At 39.1% G+C, this 19,423-nt stretch overlaps 1 protein-coding gene across 1 annotated transcript; it reads right to left on the bottom strand.

The window, feature by feature from the left end:
• Positions 1-537: 537 nt before the first annotated feature.
• marchf9 (membrane-associated ring finger (C3HC4) 9) lies at positions 538-16,948 on the bottom strand. The gene is made up of 4 exons (XM_055056996.1): positions 15,615-16,948; positions 5,246-5,401; positions 3,541-3,733; positions 538-1,821 (listed from the first exon to the last, which is right to left on the bottom strand). Exons 1-4 carry the CDS (start codon positions 15,939-15,941, stop codon positions 1,490-1,492), a joined length of 1,008 nt encoding a protein of 335 aa, XP_054912971.1. The 5' UTR covers positions 15,942-16,948; the 3' UTR covers positions 538-1,489.
• Between the last annotated feature and the right edge of the window lie 2,475 nt (positions 16,949-19,423).

Below are 19,423 nucleotides of genomic sequence, written 5' to 3'. Positions count from 1 at the left end.
TTTGTTTAGGGTTATTTATTTTATTTCATTTGATGTAACTTGATTTCCTCTTCTGTTAGAATAAATACAGTGAACCTGGTGGGTCTGTTGTTGTGAAGTCAACCTGCTGGATCTGAGATGCGCAAAAGATACACTGACTGCAAAATGTTGTTGGGAAGTGTGTTTGGATGCACAGTTGGAGCCAACGGTGGTGGGATAGTTATGTGACGGCTTCCCTGATGCAAACTCCTTCTATGAGCTCATAATTATAATTTTCAGCCATTGTTTATATCCGTCTTTATCGCTTCTGGCTTCTTCTGATGCAGAAATACAAGGCAAGTCTCACGTTAAAGACATAAATTGGCAAAATCCTTTGAAAACTATCAGATGCATGTTTGATTTACCTCCACATATAACAGTGGCACAAATAGTTGTAAAGATCAGAATTGGGACATTCAAACTGATGTAAAAAAAAAATCAGATTTGCATTTGTCTGCTGTGTGAACGTTCCATAGAAAAATGACAAAACATTGACTGAAACCAAAAGAAGACACTGAATGAGCCTCAGAGGTTAGAGATCATCTGACCCCAATTTTTAATCCAATACTTAACTTATCAAATCTGAATCAGCACACAGCACCAACAACCTGTATTTTAGCTGAAGTAGCTCTAACACACAGCCATTTCTCATCCTGACAAAAATGTGGTGCAATGAAAACAGACGTTTTTAAAGTGTTTATTTTGGCAAGCACCATTCGAAATAGAGCAAATTTGTCATGTGCTTATGTTATGTGATGAAGAATAAAATTATATACCCATGCAAAAATTTTATGTGAAATGTACATACGTATTTTTATTGCAGAAAGGTTAAGTATAACTGAAATATTTCTCACTTCTTCTTCTTTTTTTTTTTAAACATTTTTTTAAATTAATGACTTATTGTTCTTTGAAAGTTATTTTTGCCCTCATGGATGTTTTTATTCTCAGCTTTCGGTCAGTTTACCAGCATCAGTTGGCTTGTAGAAATTTTAAGCTCGTTACATAGTCGACCGGAAATGTTTGGCATGTGTGAAGTTACCGAACTCGGTTCCTTCTAAACTCAAACATCAGTACAAAATCAAAGTGAGTAAAAAAAAAACCCCAAGAGGATAGAAAACAAAAACAAAATGTTCCTGTGCATCCTGATATTGAGTTTTAAAAAAAAACAAAAAACATTTTGTTTCAGGTTATAAAGCCTGTCTATCATCCCCTCCCCCATCACCACCATCATACATTTCATATTTTATGTCTTTTAATACTTCCATGTTTTCATCGGTTCTTTAATTATTGAAAAGGAGCATCTGTCTTCCTTTTGTTGTACGAAACAAGAGGAGAAATCCTCCTGTGTTTTCAGTCTATTGATGCTCCAGGCACCGTTCGCTCCCACGCGGGGCTCCTGTTGCCAAATGAGTCCGTCGTTTTTTTCAAATTGAGGTCCATACGTCCTTCTGCCGCTCGATGCAGGTCCGTCTCATACGGTGGTGACCCTCATCACCACCTCCCGGTTGGCGGCGGCGCTGATCCGCGGGTCGTTGGGCCTGAGCTGGCTCAGGATGTGCAGGATGGTGTATCCGCAGTGGTGGTTCAGGATAGTTCTTAGCCGCCTGCTCTGTCGGCCGCCGCCGCCGCTGGCCAGGCCGTGCGGGTTGCCGCGCGAGCCGCGGGCGCCGGTCTTACTGCTGGAGCTCACCGGGTCGCCCAAGTCTTTTGATTTCTCGTAGTTCAGTACTTTCCACTGCTGATTGACAGCCTGCCACCGCTTAAATATTCGATACACCGACGATCCCTCGTGGATGATGAGGCCTGGGGGGATAGTCCAAGCATTTTCCAATGAAAGGTTAAAACTTTTCCAGCACCAGATGACACTTTAACATGTAAAAAACAAGCCAATCTTTCTTTCAATAACAGATCAATAAGTCATTGAGAAATAATAAATATTCATAATATTGAAACAAAACAAATTGTGTTAAAATAAAAACAAAAAAGTGACAAAAAAATTAATTTTCTGGATTTCAGCAAATAGAAATAATTTTAAGGAACAGAGGAAGTTTAATCTGATTTAACTTCAGACAGTGAAAAAAATAATTTTATTTGGCGTATAAAAATATACAGAAAAGAATTAAAACATTCCTTAATATAAATTTTAAAAGTTTTGGTTCCACTGAATATTATTTTATTGAAATAATACACTTCTTATTTGAAGTGTACTAATATATTTGCATTAGAAACCAGAGCAAAAATGCTTTATTTTTGCAGTGCATCTGGTTTCAACTGTAAATTTAGGCTTTTAGTCAGACTTTTATTACCAAACTGTGCAGTTGGATTGTCAAGCACTTCCAAGGATTTTGCACAGAAATCCAGCACTTTCCAAACCTTGAAAACAACTAATTGAATTGGAGCTGGTGAATTCTCGCTGCCCTACATCAAATGTTTTGCTAAATGGATCCGGTAGCTTGAGCGCGCTCGTCTGTGGATGAGAATAGACAGTTGGCAAAAATCACGGCGCAGATATCTCATGCCATCTGTTCTCAGTGTTGTCTGACTCAGGCGGCTCATAATTACGCAAGAACAGTTGACCCAGTCACACCTTAAAAACAGTCTCTTGTACTCTGCAACATCATCAGAATTTGTTTGGCTTTTAGGGAGCTTGTTGTCTCCTCCTTTGCACCATCTGCCAACTTGCCTGCATTTTTTTTTTTTTTTTTTGCACAGCTCCGAAATGTAAATTGAGAACATGTTTGTCTTATCGCACTAGTTTGTCCTTGCATAATGCTACCTCCTCTGATTAACATTTCGGTTGTGGCTCCTGTTTCTGTGCTACTCTTGTTGTGGTGTAATCCAGCCCTATGGAAGAGGATCACTGCCAATAATGCAGACTTTTTTTAAATTTATTTATTTTTATCAGACTTCTGAAATTAATGTCAGAATTAGGAGAAACTATGCTATTCCAATTACATCTAAAACACACTTTTTCAGAACAGAGTTTAAAAGTTGTAGCTTTTTTCTGTGTTTTTTAAATATGCTGTTTTGCCATTTTGTTTTATGCACCATTTTGTTTGTCATTTTAATTAATTCATGTGTTGAGTGTCTTTGAGTGTTTAGAAAAGTGCTATACAAATAATAAGGCAAATATAATGTATTAAAATCTGAATTTTGAGAAAAAAGTCAGAATTCATAAAAAGAATGGTAAAAAAATTCTGAGAAAAAAGTCATAAATTTGAAGAATAAAGTAATAATTTTAACATTAAAGTGAGAATTTTCAAATTAAGCTCAGAAACCTAAGATATAAGTTTGACTTCCAAAGAAAAATAGTCATAATTCTGAGATTAAATTCATAATCTGAGATGTAAATCAGATTTCCTGAGAAAAGAAGTCAGCTGTATTTTCGTGTGTTTTATTGGCCCTGGTCCTTTTCCCTCTTGGCTCCTCGGCTTTCTCCCTGTAGCCTCTCTTTACGCCACTAGAGGCCGATTGTACGTTTGCGCCGTTTGGCGTCAGTGTTGCGTCACGCCTTCCTGTTACCTATGCAGACGATGTCCATGAAGCCGTACATGCCGTAGCAGATCTGGAAGAGCAGGTCCTGACGCTGCCACTTGGCAGAGGGGCTGAGCGATGACCAGATGAGCCAGGAAATGCTGGCGATGAGGAACAGGGAACCCAGGATTATCGCTGCGATCTGCACCTTCTCAATCACAGTCAGGGAGATGGCCTGCCACTGAAACACAGAGGAGAGGCTGAGTGGAAGAGCTGGGAAAAACTACATATGCAAGAGAAAATTTACACAAATATATTAAAAGAATGCCAAGAATTTTAGGTTGTTTGATGTACACCTACATATGTCCCACAAGTCTGATCCAGAAATGATCTGTGCCAAATTGGTAGGCAAGCGCAGGGCAAAGCATAAATGAACTTGCAGGCTTTAAGACCAATAAAAAATACATATACTGACAGTCTTCACCAATGTACAAGAGAAATAAATATCAACAAAATGGCTGCTGTGGGGATCGACCCATATGAGACAGAATGGAAACATGTCTGACGAAGAGAGCGTACACCATGGAGGAGTATCACAACGTGAAATCCATGGACTCAATCAATGTTTAGACAGATTTTTGTAGAACAAACTCTAGTGACTTGTTTGTTGTTGTCATAGTAATTGTCATGACAGGTACCTACCAAGATGGCTGTCAGCCACACTTCAGTTCCCTGAAGTGTGACATCACATGAGAACTTTGTATTGTTTTTCAAACTATTCAGATTCCAAGATGTTGAGAGGTTTGCCAGAGTTAATAAAGATTGTTTCACAATAGAACAGTAAGATCAGACAGTTCCCAAAGCATCCGACAGTGAGCATGCATTCACACCAGTGTGGTTCTCTTTAACCGAATCTGCCCACAAAGTCTGGATGAATGCGCAATCAAACTGCAATGGGGCCAAAAAAACGAACTCTGGTGCAGCTTGGTGCATATTTGGACCAGAGACTGCTCCAAAAGCAGGAGGGCATTGTGGGTAAATACAACCAGAACAATGTGCTAATCTGGTGCTAGTGGGAGAAATGGCAATAAAATTGCAAACTATTCCTCAGTTTGCAAGTTTCATTTTTGATTATTAAAATATTCAGTTATGCCTGTCTGCACATTGGCTCTGCTTCGGCATCATGAATCATTTATTCTAGTTAGATTTGGAAAATGCACAGTGTCCAGTTTGGTTTAGAAAGAAAAACAAAAATACAAAATATGAAATGTACCCGCGCGATATAGATGTGTAATATTTTGTTCTGAAATGTTAAATCAAAGATTTGTGAATAGGCTGAAATCTTAAAAGTGCATCTTTTCTCAAACTTTTTTCACTTCAAACCCGCATATTTAAATGAAGCGACTCGTCTTCTCAATAGGTTTTGTTCTGAAAAGACGGGCAGACGGACGGTGACGCAGAGGGAAATTTGTCAGCACAATATGGCAAACGGTCTTCACACCAGGAAAGGCTTGTGATATGTTCCAGCAAAACTGGAGAGTGTTTTATTATGAAAGGTCAGTGTTAGTTGCATTTATTTATGTATCCATCTTCTCCTGGATGTTTCCTTTGTTTAATTTGAAGACATTAAAGTTAAACGAGAGTATTTTTCTCAGTTTTTGTGTTTACAGGATTTTTTTTATCCTCCTATATCTTTGACCATATTAAAATCTTATTGTTTTGTTTAAAGCTGGAGAAAAATATTCAGTGTTACCTGCAGTGGGTTCTTGGTGCTGATGGCCAGGACCTGGTACTTGAAGTAGCAGAGCTCACAGCTCCAGGAGCCCCTTTCGCTGATCCACCGGATGAGACAAGGTTGGTGAGTGCAGCGCACAGAGCCGTCACAACGACAGGGACTCAGCAGCTCCCCCTGCAGGAAACGCAAAGGAAACCAGAGATTCTCACATTGTTCCTACAATGATAAAGCAGAATGTTTGCTGGAAAGCTGGGAAAGCCAGAAAGAAACACTTATTTTCAGATTAAGAAAATACAAAACATGGAGTTTGGTTGCTACCTTACAGTGCTCGGAGTTTAACATGTTCGCCATTGATTGGAGCGATTTATGTGACTGATTTGAGGAAATATAAATCATCAGAAGTGCAAAGTATATGTGGAATAATCAGCTGCCATTACTAGATTTGGAAAAGATGTATTAGGGCCATTGTAAATACTAGGAAGAAAGGAGGAATAAAGTCCCCCCAAAAAATGCTAAAATGTTTCTAGACAAAAATCTTAAGAAGTTTTAGTTTCAATAATCCAAAGATAAAAATAAAATGTCTAAAAAAAAAAAAACTTTACTTGAAAAGATTTTGGAAATTTCTGGGTTTCAAAATGTGAACATTTTCACCTGGGTTAGCTTATCCCAGCACACTTGGAAAAAAGTGGGACATTGCTTCAGTTCTTTCGTTAGCTTAGCTTAGCACAAGCTTTAGACAAAGAGAAACACATTCAGTTCTTTTGTTAGCTTAGCTTAGCACAAGCTTTAGACAAAGAGAAACACATTCAGTTCTTTCGTTAGCTTAGCGTAGCACACGCTTTAGACAAAGAGAAACACATTCAGTTCTTTCGTTAGCTTAGCTTAGCACAAGCTTTAGACAAAGAGAAACACATTCAGTTCTTTTGTTAGCTTAGCTTAGCACAAGCTTTAGACAAAGAGAAACACATTCAGTCCTTTCGTTAGCTTAGCTTACTAAAACTTGAAAAGAGCAAGAAATGGCTTCAGTTCTTTGGTTAGCTTAGCCTAACGCATGTGGAAAACGAGTTAGCATAGACTACATTCTGAAAGGAGAGTAAATGTTTTCTATCTTGCAACATATTTCTGATAGGAAACAGGATGGTTAAACAATTTATTTAGCCAGAGTTTAGGAGATTTGACAAATTTGAAATGTTTTTGCTTTTACCACAGACCTTAGCGGTAGCTAAAGGAATTTTTAGAGAAAAGTATAGAAGCAGGAAAAAACAGTGGGAAAGTTGTGGTTGTCTATTCCCAAACCTGAAAAATAAACCATGAATGCAACCTTCAAGATTTTGGACATTGTACTTGTAGCAGTAGCTGATTGATTTTTGGATGTTTGGTTTGACAAAAACAACAAAAAACTGGAATCCTCCACTCTAAATTGGGAAAAAAAAAAAAAGAAATTACATAATGTAACCAATTTTGTAAAATGTTGTCAATACTTTTGAGTGAAAGACACAGGATAGATGTTATTCTTGCAAGGGAAAGCAAAAAGTGTGGTTAAAAATGTGGTTAGTTAGAGATAAATAATGGATTTTGCTGACAACATATTCTGTTGTAAGAAGATCTAATAATTTTGTCCTGGTTAAAAATATTAATTCTGCATCTACGTCAATCCAAACACCATAAAGCGTGAGAAAAACCTTCCATAAAACCAAGTCAGGTGTTTTTTTTGAGGAGGCAGGCTGGAGAGTCTTTAGGATCAAAGTGTCTCTTCAGCACCGCCGCAGCACCTGAAGCCTATTGGCCCGTCCAACACGTTCAGGTTGACTGCATCCAGGCTGTCACCACCGCTCTGCATCACGGGCCTCATGTCCTCACGCGGCTCTGCTTCCACCGCACTTTTACTTTACACTTGACTCCCAGCGCTCTCACCGAAACCCTTTTAAAAAAGAGCATTGTTCTGGGAGAATAATCATAATGAATCACAAGTGAGTCAATGAAAGGACACAGCTTGACGTGGAGCGAATTTGGCAAAGGGGCGACTTAACATGCTGCACCAACGGTGGGGCGTGTGGAGGCTTCAAGGGCAGGCAGGTGGACCGAGAGGAGCTTCTGGACCCGACTCGATTCATAAAAACTCAACTGACACCGATTTCAGAATCAACAACGACACAAAATGAGATAATAAATACCAGGTATTCCCTCATTTCTTTTGTTTCATTATCACTTTTCATTGTTTCACATCATAAAACAAATTTTAAATACACTTTCCTTGATGACATTAAAGGGAAAATTGATCTAATTTAATGAAAACATTACAAGAAATTATTCATTAAAGCTACAGACAAACAGATGTAACCAAAAAAAGTAAAAATTATCTGTCCAAGAAATTCCTCAAAGAGTAAAAAATGTATTTGGTGAAAAGTTTACTCAAGTACTGAGTTAGTGGTCAGTCATTTAATATTTAAAAATTACATCAAAAAAAGTGCCCACTGCTGTTGTTTTCTGATCACTTATATTGGAAGGGAACTGATTGCAATTAGATAAACTGATTGCGTGATCCACTCTATTAACTCTTTCTATTTAAATTACAAAAAAATAAAAAATAAATAAGATCGATTTGGAAGGTTCCCATCTGTTCATTTCTGTCTGGGCCAATTATATAAAAAGCCAGAATTTACAGATGGTGATTCAGAAAAAATGAAGCGGCATCTTGTCACATTCACTTGGCAATGAAATACTGTACCTGCAGTGACACAAATAACGCTTTTCCTGATCGTCTGCACCCTTGTTCTCCCATCTGGCTCATTTGACCTTCTGACTTATATAAAAATAAAAATAAAATCGCAAGTGTCCCAGTGCATGAGAAAGAGTCTGGGAGATGAGCCACATGCCACTTATAAACGTTAAGACAATTTGCCTGCTGGCATTATAAAAACAACACAGAGAAGGTTAGAATATATATGAGGGACTTAATAAAAAACATATGAAGGTAAACATTTTGAAAATGTCAAGTTGTCATTGGAAGGGCTGCAAACGAGCGTGTAAGAGTGTGTCATAAAAACGTAAGAGCTCAAAAGCTGCACATTCGTCATGATGACAACCGAGAGCAAAATTAAAGAATCAGGGTTTTTTTTGGTATGAAGTAACCACTGATTGCATCAAAACAGTAATTCAAGTATCTGAATTTATTTAGGAAATATCACAAACTGTTTTGTTGTGACCACTAGAAGTTGGAATCAGGACAGTTTCAAAATGGTTTTCATGCAGACATGTAAACGTTTCCAACATTTATTCTTCTTGATTTGATTTTTCCCATCAGTCTCAGAGAATCTGATGAGCCTGCAGCTGCATCAGATGGTGCAGCTGTTAACACTAACTGTGTTTCCAGTGACCACATAATTATGCAATTTGACATTTTGAACATAAATGTCCTGAATGGAAACATCCCAACTTCTAAAACAAATCTCTTGTCTTTTGATAGAAAGTTTTGGCAAAGGACGAGGTGATTTTGTTGGCCGTATCAAAATTGATTTATTTTGCAGAACAGCAATGGAAATACTTTTTTTGCATCCCATGAGCCACATAATCAACAGCTGGATGTTAAGATTGGCAGAAACAAACAAGGAAATGACAGGAAGCAGTTCTTTTATCTTAAAAGTATTTTTTTTCAAAAATGTCACTCAAGTAAATGTATTTGAGTAAATGTAAATAGTTACCACCCAACCCGTGTCAAATCGTATCATCTAAACAAACAAAACTGTGAAGTAAAAATTGTGTTATTTCTTTTAAGAGTTTTATTTTAATTCTTTAGTCATTTAACACTAGCATTGTTTAGTCTGTTAAACCGTGTAGGTCAAGGAGTCTTTAAAGAATCAGTTAGATAGGTTTCCTTTTGACCTCTCCTTGGAAAAGTTCCAGTAGGTTATCAGTGACTAAAATAAGCCGCCAGTGCTTGTTAACAGATAACAATAAACAGGTTAGGTAGTGAGATGGAATAAACCCTAAGGTTTAACAAATTCCTCCATTAAATGTCACAAGCTAAGGCTTGAACAAAGATGTTTATCATCTGAGCAATTAACTCTCTGTACCCTGTTAAGAGTGACTGTGCATTAAGCTGTTCGACTGGCTCTGGGTCAGTGAGTGACCACATTGTAGAGAGTCCTACATAATGTGAGAGCTTGCAGCTCCAAGTCAGAGCTACTCATTGTAGGTACAGCTGTTCTGCTGTGGTTACTGTGTGTTCTCCGTTTGCAAACGACTGAAATAAAGATTTTGTTCTTTGCCATTTGCCAGAGTCTCAAGCCTGATCTGTTACTACAGATTAGATATTTTTTCCACAAAACAATAAACGGACGAAGAAAGCAGTGACTTCTTGCTTCAAAATCTCTGGAATATTAATATTTCACAATACAACTCTCCTGTTTTTCAATGGAAATGAGCACATAAATCATTTAAAAAGAGCATCTGAATGCTTTCATTTTTACAAAATGCTTTCTCTTAAAACAGCTTGATCCGAAACGGGAGATCCAGATTTTTAGTGACTATTTTCAGCTGCGATCAAACAGACATTTGTTGTTCTGCTGCGTATTTAGGACAGCAGGATGGTGGATGTGGCAGTCGTTCAGAATAAACCGGGCGCTCATTGTGATGTGGGAACATGTCACCCACCACAATAGTGGGACTTGTTAACCCCCTCACACGCTGTTCCCCATCACTGTGTGAATCACTATAATCTGGAAGTGCAAACGCTCAACTTTCAAGTGGAACAAGCCACTTAATGGCATATAATTAAACTCACATGATCCATAAAAATAAACAAGTGAGCGTGAATTTCTATCCACCTTATTTCTGGCGGTGCTGCAAAAGGATTCATTATTTTATCAACTTCCCAGATGATAACAGCAGCTGCAGCTAAGCGGCGTTATCTCTATTCTTCTAGATAACTGGTCTCCATTTAATCTTAATTTTCTTATTTTTTCTCAATTAGGGCAATCACACACCCATGGTGTACAACAGAGTCTTAAAGACAGGCTAAGAATGATTTTTTAACCTTTTTGTTTTTTAACCTTTAATTATGATAATAAAGTCATAAGATAACAAGGAACAAGGTCATAATTCAGAATAATAAAATTGTAAGACAATAAAGTGAAACAAAGAAGAATATATTAATTCTTGTTATAAGAAAAAAATTGTATGACAATAGTCATGTTTTCCAAGAATAAAATCATAATTTATGAGAAAAGGTTTGTACAAGAATAAAGAGAAAATAATAAGAGAATAAAATTGCAATAATACAAAAATACAGCAGTAATGCTACCATAAAAAGTCAACATCATATTAGAATGAAGTTATACTAAATAAAGTACTAAAATTGGAATAGTAAATCATAACATTAGCAGATTGAAGTCATAATGATGTTTTAATATGAATCATGTCATATTACCAGAAAAAAGACGTAATAATACGAGAATAAAGTCGTAATAATATTAGAGTAAGGTCATACTATTACAAGAATAAAGTCAAAACAATACTGGAAAAAAGTTGCAATAATAAAGCAGTCATTTTTTTCATATTTAAGGTTTTGTATGCTAAAGCTGTTGCTGTTGGTTCTGTAATTTTCTCTGTGGGATCTTTTTCTGAACATCTTCTCACATTTTAGTTCGTCTTTGTCCGATAAAGTGCAGCTGAGAAGCTGTTAGTCTTTGGGAAGATATTCTATTCCGGTCAGTTCATTGTGTCTTTCATGTGGTATTTGCTGACCTAAAAAGTGGAAATGAAATACCACAGCTAAAAAAAAACATCAACCTTAAAATAGCAATAAAAAAAAAACACACAAACGTTGACCCTTTACACATCCATAAAACCCCCATAGTGGATGATGAAGCGTGGGCTTGTCCCTGGAGGCCACTTCACAGAGCACAAGGGTGTTAATTTGGTGTGTCACTTCATGACTAAGAGAGTGGTCTGCAACCTTTAGATGAGACATTTTTTGTGTGGAAGTGGCCCCCATGAGCTCCAGACTGCACGCTAGTCTGCAAACACGCTGCTGGGAGAAAAGGCCACCTCTCCCTCCACTCCTCCTCACTCCAGTTGTTTCTTTTAGCCTGAAGAAAAGCTTCTGTTCAGTGGCGACCCCAAAGGGAGGGCCAGGGGGGACCAGGGCCCCCTCTTGAAGAATACGCCACAGAAATCTGATCAATCAGATGAAGACAATCAAGAAATATGTACATGAAATTTATGTATTATATATATATATACACATAGTGTGCACAATGTGTACGTTTGACACATCTCTGTACGTACTTACATACATACATATATTTTTACATTTACAGTATATATATATATATTATATATATATATATATTGCATATATATATAGTTATATATTTTTGCCAATTTATCTGACAACTCGATTAGTCGTCAGAATAAATGATAGAATTTTTTTTAAAAAGGTTTTTGTCGCTATTCCCACTCTAAAAGCTTTCCTGCCCTGTCCTGAACATTTCCTGATGTTTCCTGCTTCTGTTAACGTAGACGAAGCTGGGTTTAGGCTCGCCATCCAGAGCACGCGCTGACACCTCTGACAGACAATTAATAAGGCCTCGTGCTCAATGCGGCCCGCAGAGCCGGGCGATTACGTCTGTTGGTAATTGTCCCGCTGACAGCGACATGATCCCCAGCCCCTGTTGTGACCTACTTGAATAATGAAATAAGAACGAAATGGCAAACGTGAGCTCCTTCTTCCTATCACCCAAGGAGGTAAAGAAACAAAAGGCAAAATAAGAGCGAGGAGCTGATGTTGTAGTAGTGCAGCTCTGGGTTTTCCGCCGGTGCTTTGTTTGCTTGCTTTTTGTCTGTGAAGCTAAAAGAGGCAGCTAATGGCCATGTTGCTTGATGAGTCACCTTGCTGGAGAGCCTGAAGCCGAAACAACATCAACCTTTTTATTGAGGGGATGTGTGTAAGTGGGCATGAATTGACTCCTGTCTGCATATTCTAAAAACTTAGGTAAGATATTCAAAAAGGTTCATTTCAAATTAAAATTAACCTCTTTATTAAGGGGTTGTGTGTGAGTGGACAGTAAGCCAGACTGGATTCCTGTTTGCAAAAGCCAAAAATGTAGGCAAGATATTCAAATTGCATCCTGTGGCTCTACAATTTACTGTTTCTCAACCCAAACTCCAGGGCAGATGCCATATATTAGCACATGGGCTGTAATAACACTGTATGCCCATCGTTGAGAAGTGACTAAATGATAATATCCATCTGTGCTCCTGCAGGATTTACAGTGTTTCTAATTATCTCAGTGGATCGGAGCTACCTGCTGATCCAGGCGGCACAGGTTTCTGCACATCTGGTGCGGCCAGCATTTGGCTGCAGTTCAAAGACGCGCGATGGTTATTGTTTTTCTTCAGACTCGATCACAACACGGAGTAAAAATGAGAGTTTGGAGTCTCAGCCGGTCCGCATGAGATTCTGCCAACATCATTATCCTGAGTAGAAATATCCCAGCATCCCTATTTTCACACAAGCCCTGAAACAGTTAATCAGATTAATTGGGATGAATTGATTATTGAAACAATCGTCAATTAATTTAGTAACCAAATAATTGTTAACTGAAGTCTTTAGATGAAAGAACAATACAGTCGCAGCAGTGGTTAACTTTTTAAAAATAATTCATTTTTTACATATTTGTTGAAACTGCCATCACATATTGGCCCAAATTTTATACAAAAACACAATGTCAGATGCAATGGCTGCACTTATGTTTTGTTCTTTTTGTGTACAAATGAATACATTTCTAGCAATAATTAACTTTTTGAAGAAACTTTTTAAATTGGTCAAATTTAAAGGTTATTTCAAGAAAATTATTGAAAACTTTGAAACTGACGCACTTTTTACCAATTTATTTCATTTTGAATGTTTAAAGGAGACTGTAAACAAGGCTCCAGAATTGAAGCTGTACAATTTTGCTTTTATGCTTTCAAGCAGTATGAAAGTTTACATCAAACCTGCACTGAATTTTATGTAAATAACTGTAAAAAACTGTAATATTTAATTATTAGTCAAAAAGACGATGGATGGAATACATCGATTATTGCTTTTCTGTTTCAAATAAAAACAGTAAAATAACATTTTTGCACAAATAAAGCAAAACAGAAAAATTTTCCATTGTAAAAGAAAATATTGTTGTTTCAAGAGGAACTGACACTGAATGCACAGCATGTGCATGTAGTCATTTCTCCCAGTAAAACTGCTATTTCCCTGCATTTCTTTGGTCTTTGTTCTGTTTACATCAGGATGAAATGCATCCTGGGAAACTTATTAAATGTGACTAAAATGTTAGCAACCAGGATGCTGCTCTCTTTAGCTCTGGGTCTTAATTATCTGTTCTGGTTATTATAAGAACCTCATTTATCCAGTGAGATATTTATATGAATACAAAAGTTGGTTAACATTATTCCTAATTTCTTAATAATCTTGCAGTAATTTAGATTAAACTTTATACGCTTTTATGCAAATGTTTTTCTTTTAATTTAAAATATCTATCTAGCTAAACTAAAGTGTGCAAGCTAATACAAAGAGTTTCATTTCTCTTACATTCTGTAACATTTTGTCCCATTCTGATTGGACAGAGAGAATTAGATTGAAGTCTATACTTTGACTGGGCCACATGAATAATAAAAATTACTCAATTGTAGCAGTGGCTCTTTGTTTAGGATGGTTGTCCAGCTACAAACTCAGTCAGTCTTCCAGTATTGTCTCAGAGTTTAGCTCCATTAATCGACCCATCAGCACTGATTTTTTAAATTTTTTTAATTTTTTGCATGGTCATTCATACTAATGTTTAAATCTGACTGCAATCAGACTTCTGTACTAAAAGTTAATGACACCAGAGGGACCCACATGCACAGATCAATTTTAAAGTTCTTGAGCAATTAGAGCTGACAGTGTCATCACAACATCATAAGAAAAAAGAAAGCACAACTAATAGTGATGACAATCTGTAACCTTTTAGTCATTGTTTACATGTCTCACTACTTTTTGTGCACATTTATGAGCCATATTTCAGGTCAATGACTCAAAAGTTGGAAAATATGTGACGTATGAAAGTGGCACAGGTTGAAATCCAGAAATTTTACTCAAGAAAGAGTAGAAATACTTCATAACTAAATTAAAATATAAGTAAATGTAAAAAGTACAACATAGTAAAAATACATCTAAAAGTTGTTTTTCTTTTCAAAAAAGTTACTCAAGTAAATGTAACTAGTTACTACCTAATTCTATAATTAGGTGACTAATTGGTTGGACACACAAATGCATGCCGCACTCTTCAGATTTTATTTGTTAAGAAATGTGAAAACTACATTTTAAAAATCCTCCCACTTAACAACTTTCATGATATGTGTGATGAGAGGCAGCTTGTAGATGAGAATGTAATAAAAACAATTAACAAAAAACTTGCAAAAATCACAGAAAGCAGAACAAAAACCATAAAACACAGAAAAAGGAAAACAGGAAACAGGGAATAAGCAGGAAAATAGCAGGTTATAATAAGAGGAACCAGCAAGGAGTGTCTGAGAATGAGTTGCTTTAAAGAAGGATGAATGCTGAACAAAAGAGCTGCACTGATGGGCTGCAGGTGAGGGGATGAAATGACACCAGGGACTAGAAAATGAATCTAAAAAGAAAACCAAACACATGGAAAATAAAAACTAGAGCTAAGAAAAGCATTAGACACAATAAATAAACATAACTAGAATCACTAAGAACAACTGAAGTATGTGGAACTAATATCAAGAGCTAATTAAGAACAAAACCCAAAACAAACTCAAACGACCCAATAATTACGCACAATTAAATGAATTTGTCATTATGGTCAAACATGAGTGGCCGTTATGGGATCCCTGTGACACACGCCGAATCAACACTTCAGAGGATGATTGTGACTCATGTATATTCAGTCGCTCTCACCCGGTTTGTCATCGCGCAGCAGACCTAATTGGCTAACTTTCTTTGTTGCCATGCTGGCCAGATTTCAGCTTGTGTGGGAAACATGCTGCCTCTCTGCGCCGCTGACTAGATTACTTATGAAAACAGTGTTATTGAGATAACCGGATCATGTTATTAGAGGGGGACGTGGATGGAGGTGGTGGGGGGTTGGAGGATGGAGAAATGAAAGCACAATACTGAAGCTGTGCGGCACAGGCTGTTCAAGGCTCTGGAGCCGAAATCAGACAAATCAGAAACAAAGCGAATCCAGTTTGTTGTCTTTCTCTCTCTGTGTATTTAAGGAATCTGTAGGCGTTGGAAGGAGGAATGTAGGACAGAGCTGAAATAAAACCAAAACGCATCGAAAGTGAACAAAACAAATCCCGCGGATGGTGCGGGGGTGTTTACCTGCTCGGGGCCCTGGAAGCAGATCCTGCACTGGGGGGTCCGCAGGCTGCTGGCCGTGCTGGTCAGGGACACGGCGTCCAGGCCCACTTGCAGCTTGGGCTCTTTGTCCTCGAACGCCAGGCTCCGGGGCCTCGGGTCGCTGCCGTAGTACTCCTCCTCGTCGTCCCGGGAATGGCAGTCGACAAACGGCGGCCAGCCGCAGCCGCCCATCCCCAGACCCCGCATGGCGGTGGAGCGTCGATCTGTGTCTGACTGTCGTGAATCGGATCGCATAAACACCAGCACCTTCAGTTCATTGAAAAACATGCGGATCCGATACTTGAACATTATTATTATCCTTATTATTTTTATTATTATCGTTGATATTATTGTTATGGCGAATCCTTTCTCATCCCCTCTGGTGCCATGTGTGTCTAAGCCAATGCGGATGAAAGATTTTCCCGACACACTCTTTCAATATTCATCACTCAAACAACTCTGCAAGCGCTGTCTATACATGCATCTCCCACCGCACCCCAGTAAACATCACAAACTGGTGTCCATTTTCCTCCACCTCTCCTCTTCTCCTCCTTTCTGTTTTCTCTTTCTCCTGCAGAAACGCCGCTGGGCTCGCAGCAACCGATATTTATGTATATACAGAACAGCCTACATGTTTTGCTACCCGAAGCAGAAGACAGCGAGAGAGCGGACTAGTGGCAGAGAGAGCAGCGCAGAGCCAGGCAGCAGAAACAACGACATGCCATCCGCACAGTCACATCTGGGACTCCCGACAAGAAACATAATCCAAAAAAAGATGAAATGCAAGTTTGCTTCGGATGTGGTTTGGCTGCCTTTTTGTCTCTCGGTGTCAAATCGTGTTCCTCTTTATTTCGTCGTCTCGTTGCGGCGCCCCTGGTCGGTCCACGAAGAAGAATCGGAGCCATTCCCCTCGACGATCCACGTCGAGATGAAAAACGCGTCCCTCAGCGTCCGCATCTTCAGGAGCCCCGTGTTTTCCGCCTCGGCTCCATGTCCGCTTCTGCGGGATCCGCGTCGAAAGAGAGGCGGCGGGGAGGCAAAAGGAAACGGGACGCAGCGTGGAGGAGAAATCACGCAGCGTGATTATTGGATCAGATACGTGGTGCTGATGAGGCTGCTGGCGCTGGGTTTCTTCCTCGAAATGGTCGGCTTGGAGATTGAACGGAGCGCAGCCGCTACTTCCGGAACAGGGAGGGAGGGGGGCAGCGGGCCGTCGCCTCTCCGCGGCCGTCCGTCCATTCCTCCGGAGGGGGCGAAGCGCGTCTCGCTGCGCGCCGGCAGAGCAGAGGGGAAACCGGGCTGGAGGTTCTGCTGCGGACCGGCGGCCGCTGACCAGGGTGCTGAAAGCTTATTACCCCCAACCCGCTGCCCCACTGATGACGTAGACCCCCCCCCCAAGCTGCTTTCAAACAGCGCTGGGAAAACAGTATTCATTCAAAAAACAGAATCACCCATCCATCCATCCATCCATCCATCCACCCACCCACCCACCCCCCATCCATCCATCCATCCATCCATCCATCCATCCATGTATCCATCCATCCATGTATCCATCCATCCATGCATCCATCCATCCATCCATCCATCCATCCATCCATGTATCCATGTATCCATCCATCCATCCATCCATCCATCCATCCATCCATCCATCCATCCATCCATCCATCCATCCATCCATCCATCCATGTATCCATCCATGTATCCATCCATCCATCCATCCATCCATCCATCCATCCATCCATCCATCCATCCATGTATCCATCCATCCATCCATCCATCCATCCATCCATCCATCCATCCATCCATCCATCCATCCATCCATCCATCCATCCATCCACCCACCCACCCCTCCGTCCATCCATCCATCCATCCATCCATCCATCCATCCATCCATCCATCCATCCATCCATCCATCCATCCATCCATCCATCCATCCATCCAACCGTCCGTCCGTCCGTCCGTCCGTCCGTCCGTCCGTCCGTCCGTCCATCCATCCATCCATCCATCCATCCATCCATCCATCCATCCATCCATCCATCCATCCATCCATCCATCCATCCATCCATCCATCCATTCATCCATCCATCCATCCATCCATCCATCCATCCATCCATCCATCCATCCATCCATCCATCCATCAACAGTTTTTCATGTTGGTCACATTTTAATTTCTTCTGACCTTCCTGAACTGGTACGGTGATTTGTTTTGGCTTTATTTCTGTTTTCTTGTCTCTTTTCCACTGTGGATGATTAAAACTTGTCCTGTCAGTAGATTTTTCCACCTGAGCTCTGGATTTGACTATGAATAAAATTACCAGTGAAAATCCCGGTAAATCAGGTGACAGACAATCAGAGATCCCAACATAAAACAATCATCAACAAGGACAAAAAGATGCACACAAAACATGCAGTAAGAACAGTAAAAGTGAACTCACTGGAGTTTAGTGCATCAGCACATGCAGTTCCTAAAACTCCAAGGTCAAAAGGTCACAATAATTAGCATATTAAGAGCTGCAGCTGCCTGTTTTTCATTTGCTCAGTATTCCCCACCATGGCAACAGCTCGTACAGAAATCCCCTGCCTCATTGATCCTGATTGATTACTCTCATTCTGCTTGTTTCAGGCGTTTCATTGATATTGAGCAAAAGTCTTGTTTCTGCAGGTCTCCTGTTGTGAGTACGATGCTCGTTTTTGAGCGAGAGGAACCAGGGCTGCGGGATTAGCCTGATAGTTTATCCATCGACCTTCAGCCATTCAGACGGAGGAGCAACGAGTTTATTCAACTCACAGTGTTCTCACGGGAGATTTCACCCGACAACACAAAATGTCGTTCTACGTTGTAGAAACAAACAGCTTTAGTAGTGTGAGTAATACATGTTTACACTGTGTGGGAGGGCTTTTGTAATCTATTATGATGCTTTGGGATGTTTGAGCAGCAACATTTATTGGTGATGTGGGGAAAGAAATTATTTTCCAAGCAATTTCTCCTTTATTCTCTGTTAATTCATCATTTCTTGTGTTTTCTCATCAGCGATTTCTCCGTATTACTCACCAGCTGAAACCAACAAGGCGCTGTATTCACTCCAAAAAATGTCAACAAGTTTAGAGAAAGGGACTTAGCTTGGTTAACTGCTATAGGCTAAATGAGGCTGAAAGCTACATGGCATTAAATCTCTGACTCGCGATGAAATTTTAACGTGTTCAAGAGAAACAGTCTGAAATATTGTGACGATAAAGAGCTTTCTTTCAAATGAAGACTTAAAAACTGCTGCATTATTTTAATTTTCAGGGGTTTAGGTCAGCAAATTTCAAATGTTTCACCTTCTGATCTGCAAAATAACAGAAGAAACAAAAAAGACAAAGATTTAAAAAAGATTAGTACCAACTGATCCATGACATGTTATCGTGAAATATTCTCTCTGCTGTTTAAATTGAGATGGTATCATGTCTTAAAGATGAGACTGTCATATAGGAGCAGTTTTCAGTCAGAGGCTTCTTTAGATTAGCTGAAACACTGACTGCTTCTGGAGAATTCTAATTTCTTATTTAAAGAAAGACTTGAACTATTTATTTATTTGCATCTTTTAATGCTTTTATAAAAAATGTGTAGAATGTGCTGTTTTTAAAAATAAGATTAATTGATCAGTTGTCAAAATGATTCATTACTTAAATAATTTTTAGTTGCAACTCCAAACATTAAGCTGTGTATTCCTGACGACACCTGCATTTTAACAGCTGCATTAAAGCAAAATGTAAAATTAAAAAGCTTTAATTTGTTGCCTGCCTGTGAA

The sequence above is a fragment of the Poeciliopsis prolifica genome, unplaced genomic scaffold (genome assembly GCF_027474105.1).
Source record: "Poeciliopsis prolifica strain line A6 unplaced genomic scaffold, Auburn_PproV2 SCAFFOLD046, whole genome shotgun sequence".
NCBI lineage: Eukaryota > Metazoa > Chordata > Actinopteri > Cyprinodontiformes > Poeciliidae > Poeciliopsis > Poeciliopsis prolifica.
This window is presented reverse-complemented; position numbering and strand designations above follow the sequence as displayed.